The sequence below is a fragment of the Ursus arctos genome, unplaced genomic scaffold, assembly GCF_023065955.2.
Source record: "Ursus arctos isolate Adak ecotype North America unplaced genomic scaffold, UrsArc2.0 scaffold_12, whole genome shotgun sequence".
Taxonomy (NCBI): Eukaryota; Metazoa; Chordata; class Mammalia; order Carnivora; family Ursidae; genus Ursus; species Ursus arctos.
The window spans coordinates 7,189,358-7,203,741 of NW_026622786.1; the positions used below are offsets into that span (position 1 = coordinate 7,189,358).

The following is a 14,384-nucleotide window of genomic DNA, read 5'->3' on the forward strand; positions in this document are numbered from 1 at the left end:
TCACCTGCTGCTCTCACGACCTCCTAGGGGAAATAACTTTTGGAAGTGGTGTTACCCATTCCCAGGCAGCCTCTCACATAACCTGCCTGCAGGATGAATGGAAAGGTCTGTACCTCTCTCTGTTCACCTCATTCCTTTCTTTTAGACAGGGTTTCCCCATTTAGATTAATCAGAAAGCATAAGAGAGATCAGGCCACTTAACCCTCCTGGTCATCACTATGGCAGGTAAAAGGTGCTTTATGGTTAAATGGCAGCTTTCCTTGTAGCCGTCCCATTTCATTTAACCTCAGTGAGCTTTCAACAACCTTATGAGGCATAGGTACTGTTAATGGTCTTTCACAGGTGAGGGAATTGAGACCTGGGAGGTTAGAGAACTTGCCAGAGCACATACAGCTATTGCTGACTCCCAAGCTCTTCATTGAGCCAGTGTGGCAAGTCGTACCAATGGCATAACTATCAAGGGGTGGGAGTAGGGAGGAGAGTGGAGATGAAATGGTCTGTGCGTTTAGGTTTGGGGACTCAATTTCCTTTTCCCAGTATTTGAAAGAGGCTGTGGGTGCTCTGGCACAGATTTAAATCTGGTCTCCTGTATGGAGCACACCTGTCCCCACCTGCCTTCCAGAGCTAAGATTCAGTCGTGTTTGGGAAGGAAATGGGCCTTATTGACATGGTCCTCTGTAGAGCCCTGATGGTTCAGTTCCTGGAGGCACCTTTTACTTCCAGAAGCTCATTGTTAACTCACTAGGGATAGCGGATAAAAAAAGAGAGGATGCATGTACCTGGTTGATTTTTGTTTCAGGTAAGCAGCTTTGCTTACAAATCTGACTTAACAAAATTACCAGCTGCCTGGGGGGCTGTAAGCCATGGAGCATAGGGAGCACTCACTGATATTGAGTGGTGTAGATGATATGCACTCTATGCTGTTGGGGATAGGAGATTTGACAAAGGGACCTGATCTGGCCACAGAAGATAGGTGGGAAAAGCCACAGTAGTTCCAAGTAGAAAACCAAATAGCACTGCAGTCTGTTCTGAACTGTTTCCTTGTTCTCTCCCTCTTCTGCTTCCCCCTGCCTAGGTATGACAAATACTGTGCAGACCACTTCAAAGACAACCATTGTGACCAGGGATGCAACAGTGAGGAGTGTGGCTGGGACGGGCTGGACTGTGCTGCTGACCGGCCAGAGAACCTGGCAGAGGGGACCCTGGTTATAGTGGTGCTCATGCCCCCGGAGCAGCTGCTCCAGGACGCCCGCAGCTTCCTGCGGGCGCTGGGCACCCTGCTCCATACCAACCTGCACATTAAACGGGACTCGCAGGGGGCACTCATGGTCTACCCCTATTATGGTGAGAAGTCAGCTGCCATGAAGAAGCAGAAGATGACTCGCAGGTCCCTTCCTGGTGATCAAGAGCAGGAGGTGGCTGGGTAGGTTTTTGGTTTCTAGACTTCTTAAGCTTAATTTTTCTTAAAGCTTATAAAGCTAAGTACTTTGATACACAGAAGTTGTAACTGAACGTATAAAAATGCAGAGCTCAGACAAGTAGGACAGCCCACCAAGTACAACAAACCCATTATGCCAGTACGTGTGTTTAAGGGTAAAGGTTTGCCTTGGTCTTGGTGTCCTGAGAGGTGTGTTGGAGCAAGCAGAAGGCAGATGTCAGGGAGGCCTCCTCAAATGCCAGAGTCCATAACCCTTTGCCATGATTCCCTCAGATCCCTTTAATACTGACTCTTCTTTTATAGTATTCACTGCCTTCTGTTCAAGGCTCTGTGTTTATCATAGAAGTCTATGTAATAATCTTGAATTGTTCTGTCATTGCACCCCACTATTTGTTGGTTATCCCACAACTTTCGACTCTGTAGCTAGCTAGGATCCAGATGTAGAGACAGAGGAGAATAAGGACCAGCTTTATCCACTTTCCTCACTTCATCTTGTGTTGCCTCAGTCAGAAGGCACAGACTCAGCCAGGCCAAGGAAGGTGAGACATAGTCCAAGTGGGACTTAGTGGTTAGGATCTAAAGGGACAGGATCTTAATTTTCTGAGATCTTTCGGAGGCACCATCACAGAGCTGGAGAGCCCAATGCCGAAGGTGAGGAAGGAAGGCTCGTGTAATCCTTTTTAACTTCAGTTGCTTAATTGACACCCTTCTGTTTTACTCACCATTTCCCTTTTACCTCTTTTCCCTTGGCATCCCACAGCTCTAAGGTATTTCTGGAAATTGACAACCGCCAGTGTGTTCAAGATTCAGACCAGTGTTTCAAGAACACAGATGCAGCGGCAGCTCTTCTGGCTTCTCATGCCATCCAGGGGACCTTGTCCTACCCTCTTGTGTCTGTCGTCAGTAAGTAGCACTGGTGTTAAGGGGAAAGTTTGGGGGTGGGGAGGCATTACTTGGCAGTGAGAAAAGGGCACACTTTTCAATGTGCAGCTCCCTTTCTCAGGGCTGGTGAGGTCAGTCAGTCCATGCCTTCTAAATGAATTTGGTGCTAATATTGAGAGGTTTATTCAGCACTTTCCTTGTCCCTCTGCACTTCCAGGTGAATCTCTGACTCCAAAACGCACTCAGCTTCTCTATCTACTTGCTGTGGCTGTCGTCATTATCCTGTTTATTATCCTGCTGGGAGTTATCATGGCGAAACGAAAGCGCAAGCATGGCTCCCTCTGGCTGCCTGAAGGTTTCACCCTTCGCCGAGACTCCAGCAATCACAAGCGTCGTGAGCCAGTGGGACAGGATGCCGTGGGGCTGAAGTAAGATGGTTTGCCAACAAACTACTAGTCACAGTAGTAATAAGCCAGGGACAAATCAGAAAGGAGATCTTGTCGATTTATGATTTTAAGTTTCCAGCTCTGGCTACACCACATTACCACACTTGACCATGATTCTGAATTCCTGCTGAGTGACTATGAAATAATAGAGTCTGGATGCTTCTATTTGGTACATGTTCAAACGGTGGTGCTCAGCTTCTTTGCCGAGGCACACTTTTTGTTGTAAGCTCTTGATCCATGGGAAAGGAAAGGGTGTTTACTCAGGCAGTGGTACATAAAATACTGCCCGTCCTTTCTGGGCCAAGGCCCCTGAAAGTCTTTGAGGGTAGCCATGGAAAAAGTATTAAAAACCATTATATTCGTTTATGATATAACCTCTGCTCTTGTTTTTCCTCTTCTTAATCTTGTCCTATCAGAAATCTCTCAGTGCAAGTCTCAGAAGCTAACCTAATTGGTTCTGGAACAAGTGAACATTGGGTTGATGATGAAGGGCCCCAGCCAAAGAAAGCCAAGGTAAGCTGGTCATGGTAGAACCACCATTGTCAGCCACTATCTGGTCACATTTCAGATTTCTGTCCTTTGGTATCTAGAGTGTCCCAAATGGGAGAAAAGGGTGGTAGTCTTTATATGCTGCCCAGACAATGGCTACCCCCAGCTGTCATGAAAGGCAGAAATCATTAGCCTTGGGTTTCCTCTATATGTGTTTCAATAAGAACTATTTAAAAGTAATGAAAAAGGGAAGAAGAAGGGGGGCTAAACAGAAGGGGGAATGAACCATGACAGACTATGGACTCTGGGAAACAAACTGAGGGCTTCAGAGGGCAGGGGGGTGGGGGAATGGGATAGACCAGTGATGGGTAGTAAGGAGGGCACGTATTGCATGGTGCACTGGGTGTTATATGCAAGTAATGAATCATGGAACTTTATATCAAAAACTAGGGATGTACTGTATGGTGACTAACATAATAAAATATTATAAAAAATAAATAAAAATAATGAAACAAACATGCTTCCTTCCTTAAGAATCATGCTGATGATAGCCAAATAAGGACTGATGTGTATAAATAGCGATTTCCCTTATGGCTAAGTCTCTCCCTTATCCTCTCTGGATACTCCTGGAAAGGAAGGTGCGGTTCCACAGTGAAGAAAGGCAGTGACCATTGAGTTTGGAGGTTCTGCTGCATCTTGAGCCCAGGAAATTAAAACCATATAGAAGTAAGAGGTGGATCAGGCTGAAGCTGGTGTGAAAAAGGAGACAGTCCATCCATAGCTGTACATGGCTGGGATATGCACATACCCATGATATTCTAAAGCAGCTTGAAGATTGCATGCTTAAGGGATACAGGGTACAATACCAGATGATGGTTAAGAACATTGCTGTAGTTACAATCAGAATTGGATTCAGATCCAAGACTCTGCTACTCGGTAGCTAGAAAATTCCTTAACTTCTTTGTACCTAATTATCATTATCTGTAAAATAGGGAGTTGTTGTGAAGATGAAATACGGCAATACGTGTGAAGCATCCTACCCGTTTTCTGTCACAGTAAATATTCAATAAAGGGTAGCCGCTTTTTAAATTATAATAGTAATTATTGCCCAGCAAATATTTCCCTGGGTGCTTGCTATGCGCTGGGCACTGTGTTAAGTACAGGGAGGTGGTGTTGAGAAGGCTTGTTTCCTGTTTTCATGAACCTTACCATCTAGTGGTAGAGACTGTCATGTGAACACATAGTTAAGTGGAGGTAAGCAGAGGGTGCTTTTTGGGACCCACCAGAGGAATTAAAGTCCAATTCTATTTGAAGGGTAGGTAGGGTTAGACAAAGACTTGGGAGAGGACATGGCAGACAGAGGGGACAACACAGGCAAAAGTCCAGAAGCAAGGAAATGGTGCTTTGGGGATCTGTAGATAGCATATTTGGTAGGCAAAATAGATGGCATGTTAAGGCTGAAGCCTGGAGTTTGGGATGAGGAGGTTGGGAGAGTTGTACAGATAGCACAGGAGAGGGTGACAGGAACCACTTCCAGCTGGTGTGGATGATGCCTAGGAGGGTGTAGTAAGAGAGACGTGGGTAGAAGACTCTGGACTAGCTCCTTGTCCTCAGTTCCTAATGGTGGGCCAGGTCAACAGGGAGCATTGTTTTCCCGTCAGGCTGAAGATGAGGCTTTACTCTCAGAGGAAGATGATGCCATTGATCGACGTCCATGGACACAGCAGCACCTTGAGGCTGCAGATATCCGCAGGACACCATCGCTGGCGCTCACTCCTCCACAGGCGGAGCAGGAGGTAGACGTGCTGGACGTGAATGTCCGTGGCCCAGGTCAGCACCTAAGCCTCCCCGCTTCCACCTGCCATGCCTGCCCTTGGCTCTGTGTTGTGCTTGAGTTTGCTCCACTTGGTGATATGCCCTCTGCCAATTGCACAGACTAAATCAGCATGAGGAAATGAATGCTTAGGGAATACAGGCATGCAGAGATTATAAACCTATGTGAGAAGAAGGGAAGGAATTCACATTGCCTCTCATACAGCATGCTTGGGAATAGATAGGCTGATTATATGGGAAAGATTTTAGTAGGATAGAGAAATAATATCCCAAAGCAGAAGGTTAGAAAATTAGTTTAGTTGATACCTTAGTGCATATCATTCTGTTAATAATGGACATTTTAAAAATGTGGCCCAATTAAAATAACACAGTGCTTAGGAACTTAAACAGAAAGACTTATTTAATTTAGAGGAGAGCCCCAGCTTAAAAAGACTCTTATTTTCCCATTACTCTTCACAGAAAGGACATTATTGGAGGAAAAGTAGGTGGCAGATGTAAAACTAATTGCCAATTACCACAAGACCCCCGGGATTTTTTTTTTTCCCCATAAGAATAACTTTATTCAAACGAACTATTCCAACAGTTGGGCTAATTGAACATTAATGGTCTTCTCCTCCTTGAATACATTTTGGAAAATTCCTTTCTTATAGATGGGTGCACCCCACTGATGCTGGCTTCTCTCCGAGGAGGCAGCTCAGATATGAGCGATGAAGATGAAGATGGAGAGGACTCTTCGGCCAACATCATCACAGACTTGGTCTACCAGGGTGCCAGCCTGCAGGCCCAGACAGACCGGACAGGTGAAATGGCACTGCACCTTGCGGCCCGCTACTCGAGGGCTGATGCTGCCAAGCGTCTCCTGGATGCAGGTGCGGACGCCAACGCGCAGGACAACATGGGCCGCTGCCCTCTCCATGCTGCAGTGGCAGCTGACGCCCAGGGGGTCTTCCAGGTAAAAAACAGGAGTAGGGGGGCACCTGGGTGGCTCAGCTGTTAAGCGTCTGCCTTCGGCTCAGGTCATTATCCCAGGGTCCTGGGATTGAGCCCTGCATCAGGCTTCTTGCCCTGTAGGAAGCCTGCTTCTCCCTCTCACACTCCCCGTGCTTGTGTTCCCTCTCTGCTGTCTCTCTCTGTCAAATAAATAAATAAAATCTTTAAAAAACAACAACAACAAAAAAACAGGAGTAGGGCTGGTTCCTCATGGATTTATAATGTTTCCTCTTTGCTAAGGCACTTAATATCTGATTACATTCATTCAAAAATTCTTTGAGAGAATAGGGCTGGTGGTGGAGTCATGCTTGCTGGATGGGAGAGCAGGAAAAGAATGGCAGCAAACTGACCTAACTCTAACAGTCAGATAGCGATAGAGTCAACAGCAGATCACACCACTTTTCTGATTCTTAATCACTGTCCTTTTTGATGTGCCAAAATGCATCCCAAGTGAATAGATCAGAGGGGAGAGGTACCTGTTCTGAAGCTTTCGACTAGTGTCAGCTTCTCCCTGTAGATTTATCTAGCCATATGGACTTGCAGCTGCTCTTGGTGGTTTTCTTGACATGAATTTGCAGTGTATTCCTTGTTGCCCTTTTATTTTACCCTTCTGAGGAAACTGGAAGCATTCTGATTCATCTTAAACTATACACCATAATTGAGGTTGTGATACATTCCCACATCCCTCCTTTCTTTAGAAAGTAGAAGGCATCACTTTCCATGAGCCATTGTCTCTTGAGCACCCATTTGTTCATTCATTCATTCATTCATTCATTCAATACCTATTGATTGAGGATGATAGAATCTTGGACACAAAGATAACAAGCATTCCCTGCCCTCCAGGTAGCTTACAGTGTAGCATCAGCTCTGTCACTCTTGTTTCTTATCTTAGCTTCATTATTTTCTTTTATCCGGTGACTCTCTTTTCTGTACTTTCTCATCTTCTAGATTCTGATCCGCAACCGAGTAACTGATCTGGATGCCAGGATGAACGATGGCACTACACCGCTGATCCTGGCCGCCCGCCTAGCTGTGGAGGGAATGGTGGCAGAACTGATCAACTGCCAAGCAGATGTGAACGCAGTGGATGACCATGGTAGGGCCGAGAGGCAGGGAGCCGGACTCTTGCCTGCAAAGCATGCCTCTTCAGGGAGAATCATTACACGATCCTTGAAGAACTGTCCCAGATTTGAATCCACTGTAGATTCTTTCGTTCATTTGTTCCTCCTTTCAGCATTTTGAGTTCAGAGAACTGAGCTGGTGGGAAATCCATAGACAAAGAGGGGAAGGGACTTTAAGTGAGGGTTCTTGGATCTCAAAGCCAATCTGTGAAAGGCTTGCCTCTCTAGGTTCCCAGACATATCATGCTCGATATGAGGACTTGTGAACTGACTTCACTAGAGGAGTATGGGCAATATCTTAAATAGACATTCTGGTGTGTGATAGATAGGTTCTCATCCTCAGTGTGGGATTCTGTCATGTGGAGGATGTGGGTACCATAGACAAATGATCCTTTTACCCACATGTCTTCTGAAGGCTAGGCAGCCTGTATTAAAGTATTTCTAGAACAGAAAAGTAAGATAATACTTTGGTTTTTTTCCCATGGGCCCCCACAGATAACTGGCTTGCTGCTCTCTGGGAAGTTCAACGTTTCCTTGTATAAGTCATGATGCTTTTTTATACTGGGAGTAGGACATGTCCCTTTACTCTGTCTGCTTGTAAAAATGTTTTTCCCTGCAGGGAAATCTGCTCTTCACTGGGCAGCTGCTGTCAATAACGTGGAGGCAACCCTTTTGCTGTTGAAAAACGGGGCCAACCGAGACATGCAGGACAACAAGGTACAGTCTGGGCTCTGAGCTGGAGGGCAGACTTAGCAGTGCCTCGGGTGATGAAGCCTTTGCTTCTCTCCTTTAACTCCTCCTGTGTTGAGCTGAGACAAAGAGGGACGCAGGTTGGACAGAAACTGGCTCCGAAGAGCTCAAGGGCAGGGCATTGGGCTCACCCAGGGAAGTGTCAGGACTGAGCCCTCTGCCTCCGCAGTACTCATTCTGAAGCAGGCCATCCTATAAATAACGTCAGTGTAGCCTTCTCTGCCTTTCTGTTCTTTGACGTTGCTCTTTCTCCCGTTCTCTGTTCTGCTCATGCTCACTTCCTTTTCTCTCGTTCATTTTCATTTTCTTTGCTGTGGCTCTTGTTTTCTGTTCTTGGGCACTATGGGTGTTTTCCCGTTTGCTTTTCTTCCTGCGAGTCTTAGGTCATGTTTCCCCTCTCTTGCTCATCTTATCTTGTGTATTTTCTCTCTTCCCTTATTTTAAATCTTTCTTGAACATGTTTTGTTTCCTTTTGCTTTTGCTTTCCCTTATTTTCCTGCTTTAGGTTCTTCCCCTCCTACCTTTCTTATTTCTAACTCCTTTTCCTCTTAGAATCCTATTTTCATAAGCCCAGTGCTCTTTTAAGCAAATCTCTGGCTCAGAGGCATGCTTTATTTCACATATTCCCAACTAAGGAGATATCGCCCTCAATAGGGCAAAATTGATTCTTGGGGAAGGGTGAAATAATCTTACTCTTTTTATGTATAAAGCCACAGATATCCAGTCAGTACACAGGCAGATAGACATTTTATCTGTGGTATTAAAATTTCATACAGGGAGGCAGTTAGAAAAAAATGTCTATGGGGTTGATAATAACAAAAAGTTCGAGAAACACTAGCATATTCTCCAGAGTGTTGCTAATTTTAATGAGCTCTGTGGGCCTTTTCTGTAGGAAGAGACACCTCTGTTTCTTGCTGCCCGGGAGGGAAGCTATGAAGCAGCCAAGATCCTGTTAGACCATTTTGCCAATCGGGACATCACAGACCACATGGATCGTCTTCCCCGGGATGTGGCTCGAGACCGCATGCACCATGACATTGTGCGCCTCCTGGATGAGTACAATGTGACACCAAGCCCTCCAGGCACTGTGCTGACTTCTGCCCTCTCACCTGTGATCTGTGGGCCCAACAGATCTTTCCTCAGCCTAAAGCATACCCCAATGGGCAAGAAGCCTAGACGGCCCAATACCAAGAGTACCATGCCCACTAGCCTCCCTAACCTTGCCAAGGAGGGCAAGGATGCCAAGGGTAGTAGGAGGAAAAAGTCTCTGAGTGACAAGGGTCAGCTGTCTGAGAGCTCAGTGACTTTATCCCCCGTTGATTCCTTAGAATCTCCTCACACATATGTTTCTGACACCACATCCTCTCCAATGATTACATCCCCTGGAATCTTACAGGCCTCGCCCAACCCTATGTTGGCCACTGCTGCCCCCCCTGCCCCAGTCCATGCCCAGCATGCACTGTCTTTCTCTAACCTGCATGAAATGCAGCCTTTGGCTCATGGGGCCAGCACTGTGCTTCCCTCAGTGAGCCAGCTGCTGTCCCACCACCACATTGTCCCCCCAGGCAGTAGCAGTGCGGGAAGCTTGAGTAGGCTCCATCCTGTCACTGTTCCGGCAGATTGGATGAACCGCATGGAGATGAATGAGACCCAGTACAATGAGATGTTTGGTATGGTTCTGGCTCCAGCTGAGGGCACGCACCCTGGCATAGCTCCCCAGAGCAGGCCACCTGAAGGGAAGCACATAACTACCCCTCGGGAGCCTTTGCCCCCCATTGTGACTTTCCAGCTAATCCCCAAAGGCAATATTGCCCAACCGGCTGGGACTCCCCAGCCTCAGTCCAACTGCCCTCCTCCTGTTGCAGGCCCTGTGCCCACCATGTACCAGATTCCAGAAATGGCTCGTTTGCCCAGTATGGCTTTCCCCACTGCCATGATGCCCCAGCAGGATGGGCAGGTTGCTCAGACCATTCTCCCTGCCTATCATCCTTTTCCAGCCTCTGTGGGCAAGTACCCTACACCACCTTCACAGCATAGTTATGCTTCCTCAAATGCTGCTGAGCGAACACCCAGTCACAGTGGTCACCTGCAGGGTGAACATCCCTACCTGACACCATCCCCAGAGTCTCCTGACCAGTGGTCAAGTTCATCACCCCACTCTGCTTCTGACTGGTCAGATGTGACCACCAGCCCTACCCCTGGGGGTGCTGGAGGAGGTCAGCGGGGACCTGGAACACACATGTCTGAGCCACCACGCAGCAACATGCAGGTTTATGCATGAAAGAGTCTGCCTCCAGTGTAGGGACAGAACTGGCTATTGTAAATGCTGCTGAGGAACAAATGAAGGTCATCCGGGAGAGAAATGAAGAAATCTCTGGAACCAGCTTCTGGAGGCAGGAGAAAGAAGATGCTTTTATCTTTTAGATAACGCAAGGAAGCAATTTTGTCAGCTTCACTGGGTATCTGCAGGAATTGGGGTTGGGGAACATGGCTCCTTTTAATCTCTTACCCATCAAGCCAAGTTTGTGGAGATGCAAAACGAGTATAAGACTTGGGACCATGTTTACTCTTTTCTATTTGGAGAAAAGAATGGATGCCTGTCATAGCCCAGACATTCTTGCAGCTTGGACTGCATTTTAAGCCCTGGGGGCTTCTGCCATATCCATGAGAAGATTCTACAGTACGCCCCTGTTGGAAATTGTACCCTGGAATTCTGCCTACGTTGACCTGTCTCATCTTATCTTCCTAGGAAATTCTTTTGACTTCATGTGGTGCTTTAATTTTTACACCTCTCTGTGGTTGTGTACCCCTGCCCCCACCATGTTTGAGGGCAAGACCTTTGTGCTTTTAATCATTGCTGCTCTATAAAGCAACTTCAGCCTCCTTTTTCCTCTTTTCCCAGTGTCCCCAGGAGTATCACAGGGTTTGCTTTGGTTATGGTTCTCAGCATACATCTTCCAAGTATGTTTCTTTAGAAGACGGATCTATTGCATTCTCCTACATATCATTCCTACAAGAGGAAGGGGAGCAAGAAAGTTTTCTTTTAACCCATTCTGGGGGATAGAAGACCCTTTCAAGAGACTGCACCTTAATTCTCTTGCTTGCATGTAGGGTTTTAGATAAACCTTACCAGGAGGAAGGATAAGAGTTGGCTGTTTTTTCATTTGTGGGTATAGTAAGTGTGAAGTTTTATTGTTGGCAGTGCGGGTACTCTGACCCCTTTAAAAAAAAAAAAAAGATTTGAAATGTTGGAATGACTAAGAGATAAGCTAACTCATGTGAGAAGTGGTTACCCACTGTCAAGGCCCTTTCCTTCCTGCCCAGTACTCCACTGATGGCCCCTGCGAAACAAATTTGTTCCCAGATCTCAGAACCCCTGGCCCGCTTCACTCATCCTTCCAGCAGGGGAAGCTAGCCTTAGCTGTTGAGCCCCTCCTCCCAGCTATCTCCATAGAAGAAGGTGTATCTCAAATGATGCTCCCTTGCCACAGAGAACTGAACTCTGCTCGGCTCGAGGGACCCCATAACAGCTGTGCTCCTTTTGTGGGGGGGTTGCAGTCTCCATCCCTTGAGTCCGTTTCTGACCACACCCCTGCTCACCAGTCTTCCCTCCACACCATGTGCTCTGAGTTTTCAGTGCACCCAAATAGGTTCTTGCTGAACACAGGAATTTTCTCTGTTCAAGGGCAGGAAACAGAAAGCCGGCCTAGTTTTCTAGGGTCCAAGCCAGCCCTGTAAGAAAGTTGGAACCATGAAGCAGCCTTTGCTATGTTTTTGCTACCATTCCTTTTCCTTCATGGCAGTCATGACATTCCCATTTAGGCAACTAACATAGAAACTTATGGGGACATTTTCCTTTCCTAGAGTCACCTTCTAGATGATGATGGACAATGAAAGACTTACTGTCTTTGTCATGCTCATGCTCAGATTGTGATTATGTTATACTTGAGTCTGCTCTCTATATTTGTGGTCTTGGCACCTTCTGTGACCCTCTGTCAAGGGCAGAAGCATTCTATTCAATACTGGAAATAGGAAAATAGTTTTCTTCCTCTTCTCCCTGAGTCAGCTAATAGTTGGTCCTGTGACCACACTGTCATCTGTACCTGGTGCTGTGATGTCATGACACCTGGGAAGTTAGTTTTGCTGGGGCATTTGGTAGGTATTGACAGGCGAATTTCCTACTCTGTTTCGGCTTGAGTGATAATCTTCATTCCTGCCTTGGCTAGGAAAGCTCAGCAGAGCATTCCACTTAACCTGATTTATCTGTCTGTGGCCCCATACGGAACCCCTATGTGTCTGTTAACATGCAGTCTACAAATGTTTTGGGTTGTTTTTTTTTTTTTTCAGTCCTGCCCAAGTTCATTGAACCAACAAAAATAATTAGTTCTGCCCCAGTATAAGCAGACTGTTCATTCTGTATCTTATTCTGTTATGTGGCAGCTCTGCCAGCCCTTTTGTAGCATGTGACATTTTATCTTCTGAATGGTGACTCTCTACCTTGGACCCATTGTTATTTCACAGATGGGGAGAACCTCATGGACCACTATGGACGCCACCACATCTGCCCTCTCTGTCATCCTGTCTCATCCCCACTTCCTGAAAGTATCAGCCTCTGACTCAACAGCTTGTCTCTTCTATAACCTCCTCCTTCCCCAACCACAGTGTAGGTCTAACTTGTTTCTCCTTCTTGGGATCCTTTGGGTTTGAGGGAAGGGACTGTGAAAGCTGCCATTACAGACAACAGGCTTCAGTGATGAAGAGGAAGACATTGCCTTTCAAGCATTTATCAATCCCTTAGATTTTAAGAACCCTTGTGTTGTATAGTGCCTAATAAAAGAGAAGGTGAGATGGAGAATCACTTTCTGAATTAGAGACTAAGTTTTTATAGAACATATCTTTTATGCCATGTATAGGTCACTGCCCCCCATTTTTGGTTTATTTTTATTTTTATAAATTCTTCCTTTGACTCCTTTTCTGTCCACCTTTGGGGACACATTTTTCTGTTTGTTTCTTCTGTTTTGTGTTAAGCATCATTTTCTGACTTACATGATGGTGAGGGAGGGAAAGGTGTAAGGGAAAGAGAGAGTGAAAGACTTTGATGTAAGCAATCAGCCATGATGCTCAAGCCCATTATACCATCTTATTACGTTTGCTGGTACACAATTCTTGCATAGAAAGAACCAAAGGTATAATGTTTTGTTGGCAGGCAGTTTGGAGATTTTGGTTTTAACCAACACATTGAATGTATGATGCCTATTTGAGAGGACATGATTATATGACCTGACGCTCCCACTTGTAACCATTTGGTACTATGACTCCTTCCTTGTGTACATTTCTCTTAAAAGTGATATTATATCTGTTTGTATGAGAAACCCAGTAACCAAGAAAAATGACTGCATGTTCCTATGACATAGTAAGGAAAATGCACAATGTTTTTACTTTTCAAAGTTTCATTCTAAAGTAGTTAAGATGAAATTTATATGAAAGCATTTTTATCACAAAATAAAAAAGATTACATGTCAAGCTCTGTGGCATTGCAGTTTTTATTTTCCATTCCTGTGTCCCTGGTCTTCAGTGATATACCTGAGATGTCAGAATTTGCTGAGAGAGATAATTTTCTTTTCATTCTGAGTCCCACAAAGCCCAGCACTACCTAGTGCTTTTTTTCTTTCTCCAGTGATTGCAAAGAAATGCTTTTGAGGAAAAAACTTCTGTCAAACAGGAAGCATCACAAGACAGTCACTTTTCTGTGCGCTAGTTGGTGACAAATAACACACTTGCTCAGGACAGGGTGCCTTCCAGTGGAGATGGAGAGTGTTTGCTAAATTGAATTGCCAGAATTGAAAAGTGGGGTAAAACTAATACTGATGGTGCTGTTACCTAAGCTGTTAGCTTGCAATATTATTCCTCAAAGTAAATTTTGTATAGAACTTAATATATACAATTCTTTAAAATAGTATTTTGCGTATAAATAGGTTACCAAGTTCCCTTATACATTTACTTGTAAAAGTCAATCAGGGAGACAACTGAACACAAATATTTGACATTGGTGATATTTATGGCATTAACCGCCTTGTATCAACTTTAGTATTGAGTTTATTTCCATATTCTGTTAGCTTTGCAGAAACTTCTGAACCACACATATGTAATTCTAAATGGTAGAAGTATTTGTTTAAATGACTGGAAATACTACGATATGCTTCAATTAAATAGTTGAAGCATTATTCAAGTTCTGCACAAATAGGTTTTAACAACTGGGTTAGGTTTTAGCACATATTGGTGATCCTGAGAGCATTATATTTTCATATAAAACACATTTAAGTCTTCATGTTAGGTTTTGTAATGGTGTAAAAGGAAAATGAATTTGAGAGCTAAGGAATGGTTTGCCCAAGTCTGGTCCTCTGGAGGCTGGTATCTCAGAGCTCGACTTGTCTC

At 45.2% G+C, this 14,384-nt stretch overlaps 1 protein-coding gene across 1 annotated transcript in view; it reads left to right on the top strand.

Moving 5' to 3' along the window:
• Nucleotides 1-13,472, top strand: part of NOTCH2 (notch receptor 2) — a 161,550-nt gene extending 148,078 nt beyond the window's left edge. Inside the window, exons 26-34 of the mRNA XM_048220190.2 lie at nt 1,076-1,423; nt 2,199-2,341; nt 2,538-2,748; nt 3,183-3,279; nt 4,917-5,085; nt 5,739-6,040; nt 7,027-7,174; nt 7,819-7,916; nt 8,842-13,472. Coding sequence (XP_048076147.1) covers nt 1,076-1,423; nt 2,199-2,341; nt 2,538-2,748; nt 3,183-3,279; nt 4,917-5,085; nt 5,739-6,040; nt 7,027-7,174; nt 7,819-7,916; nt 8,842-10,230 — 2,905 coding nt within the window. The 3' untranslated portion in view covers nt 10,231-13,472. The remainder of the gene's footprint in view (nt 1-1,075; nt 1,424-2,198; nt 2,342-2,537; nt 2,749-3,182; nt 3,280-4,916; nt 5,086-5,738; nt 6,041-7,026; nt 7,175-7,818; nt 7,917-8,841) is intronic.
• Nucleotides 13,473-14,384: the final 912 nt, after the last annotated feature.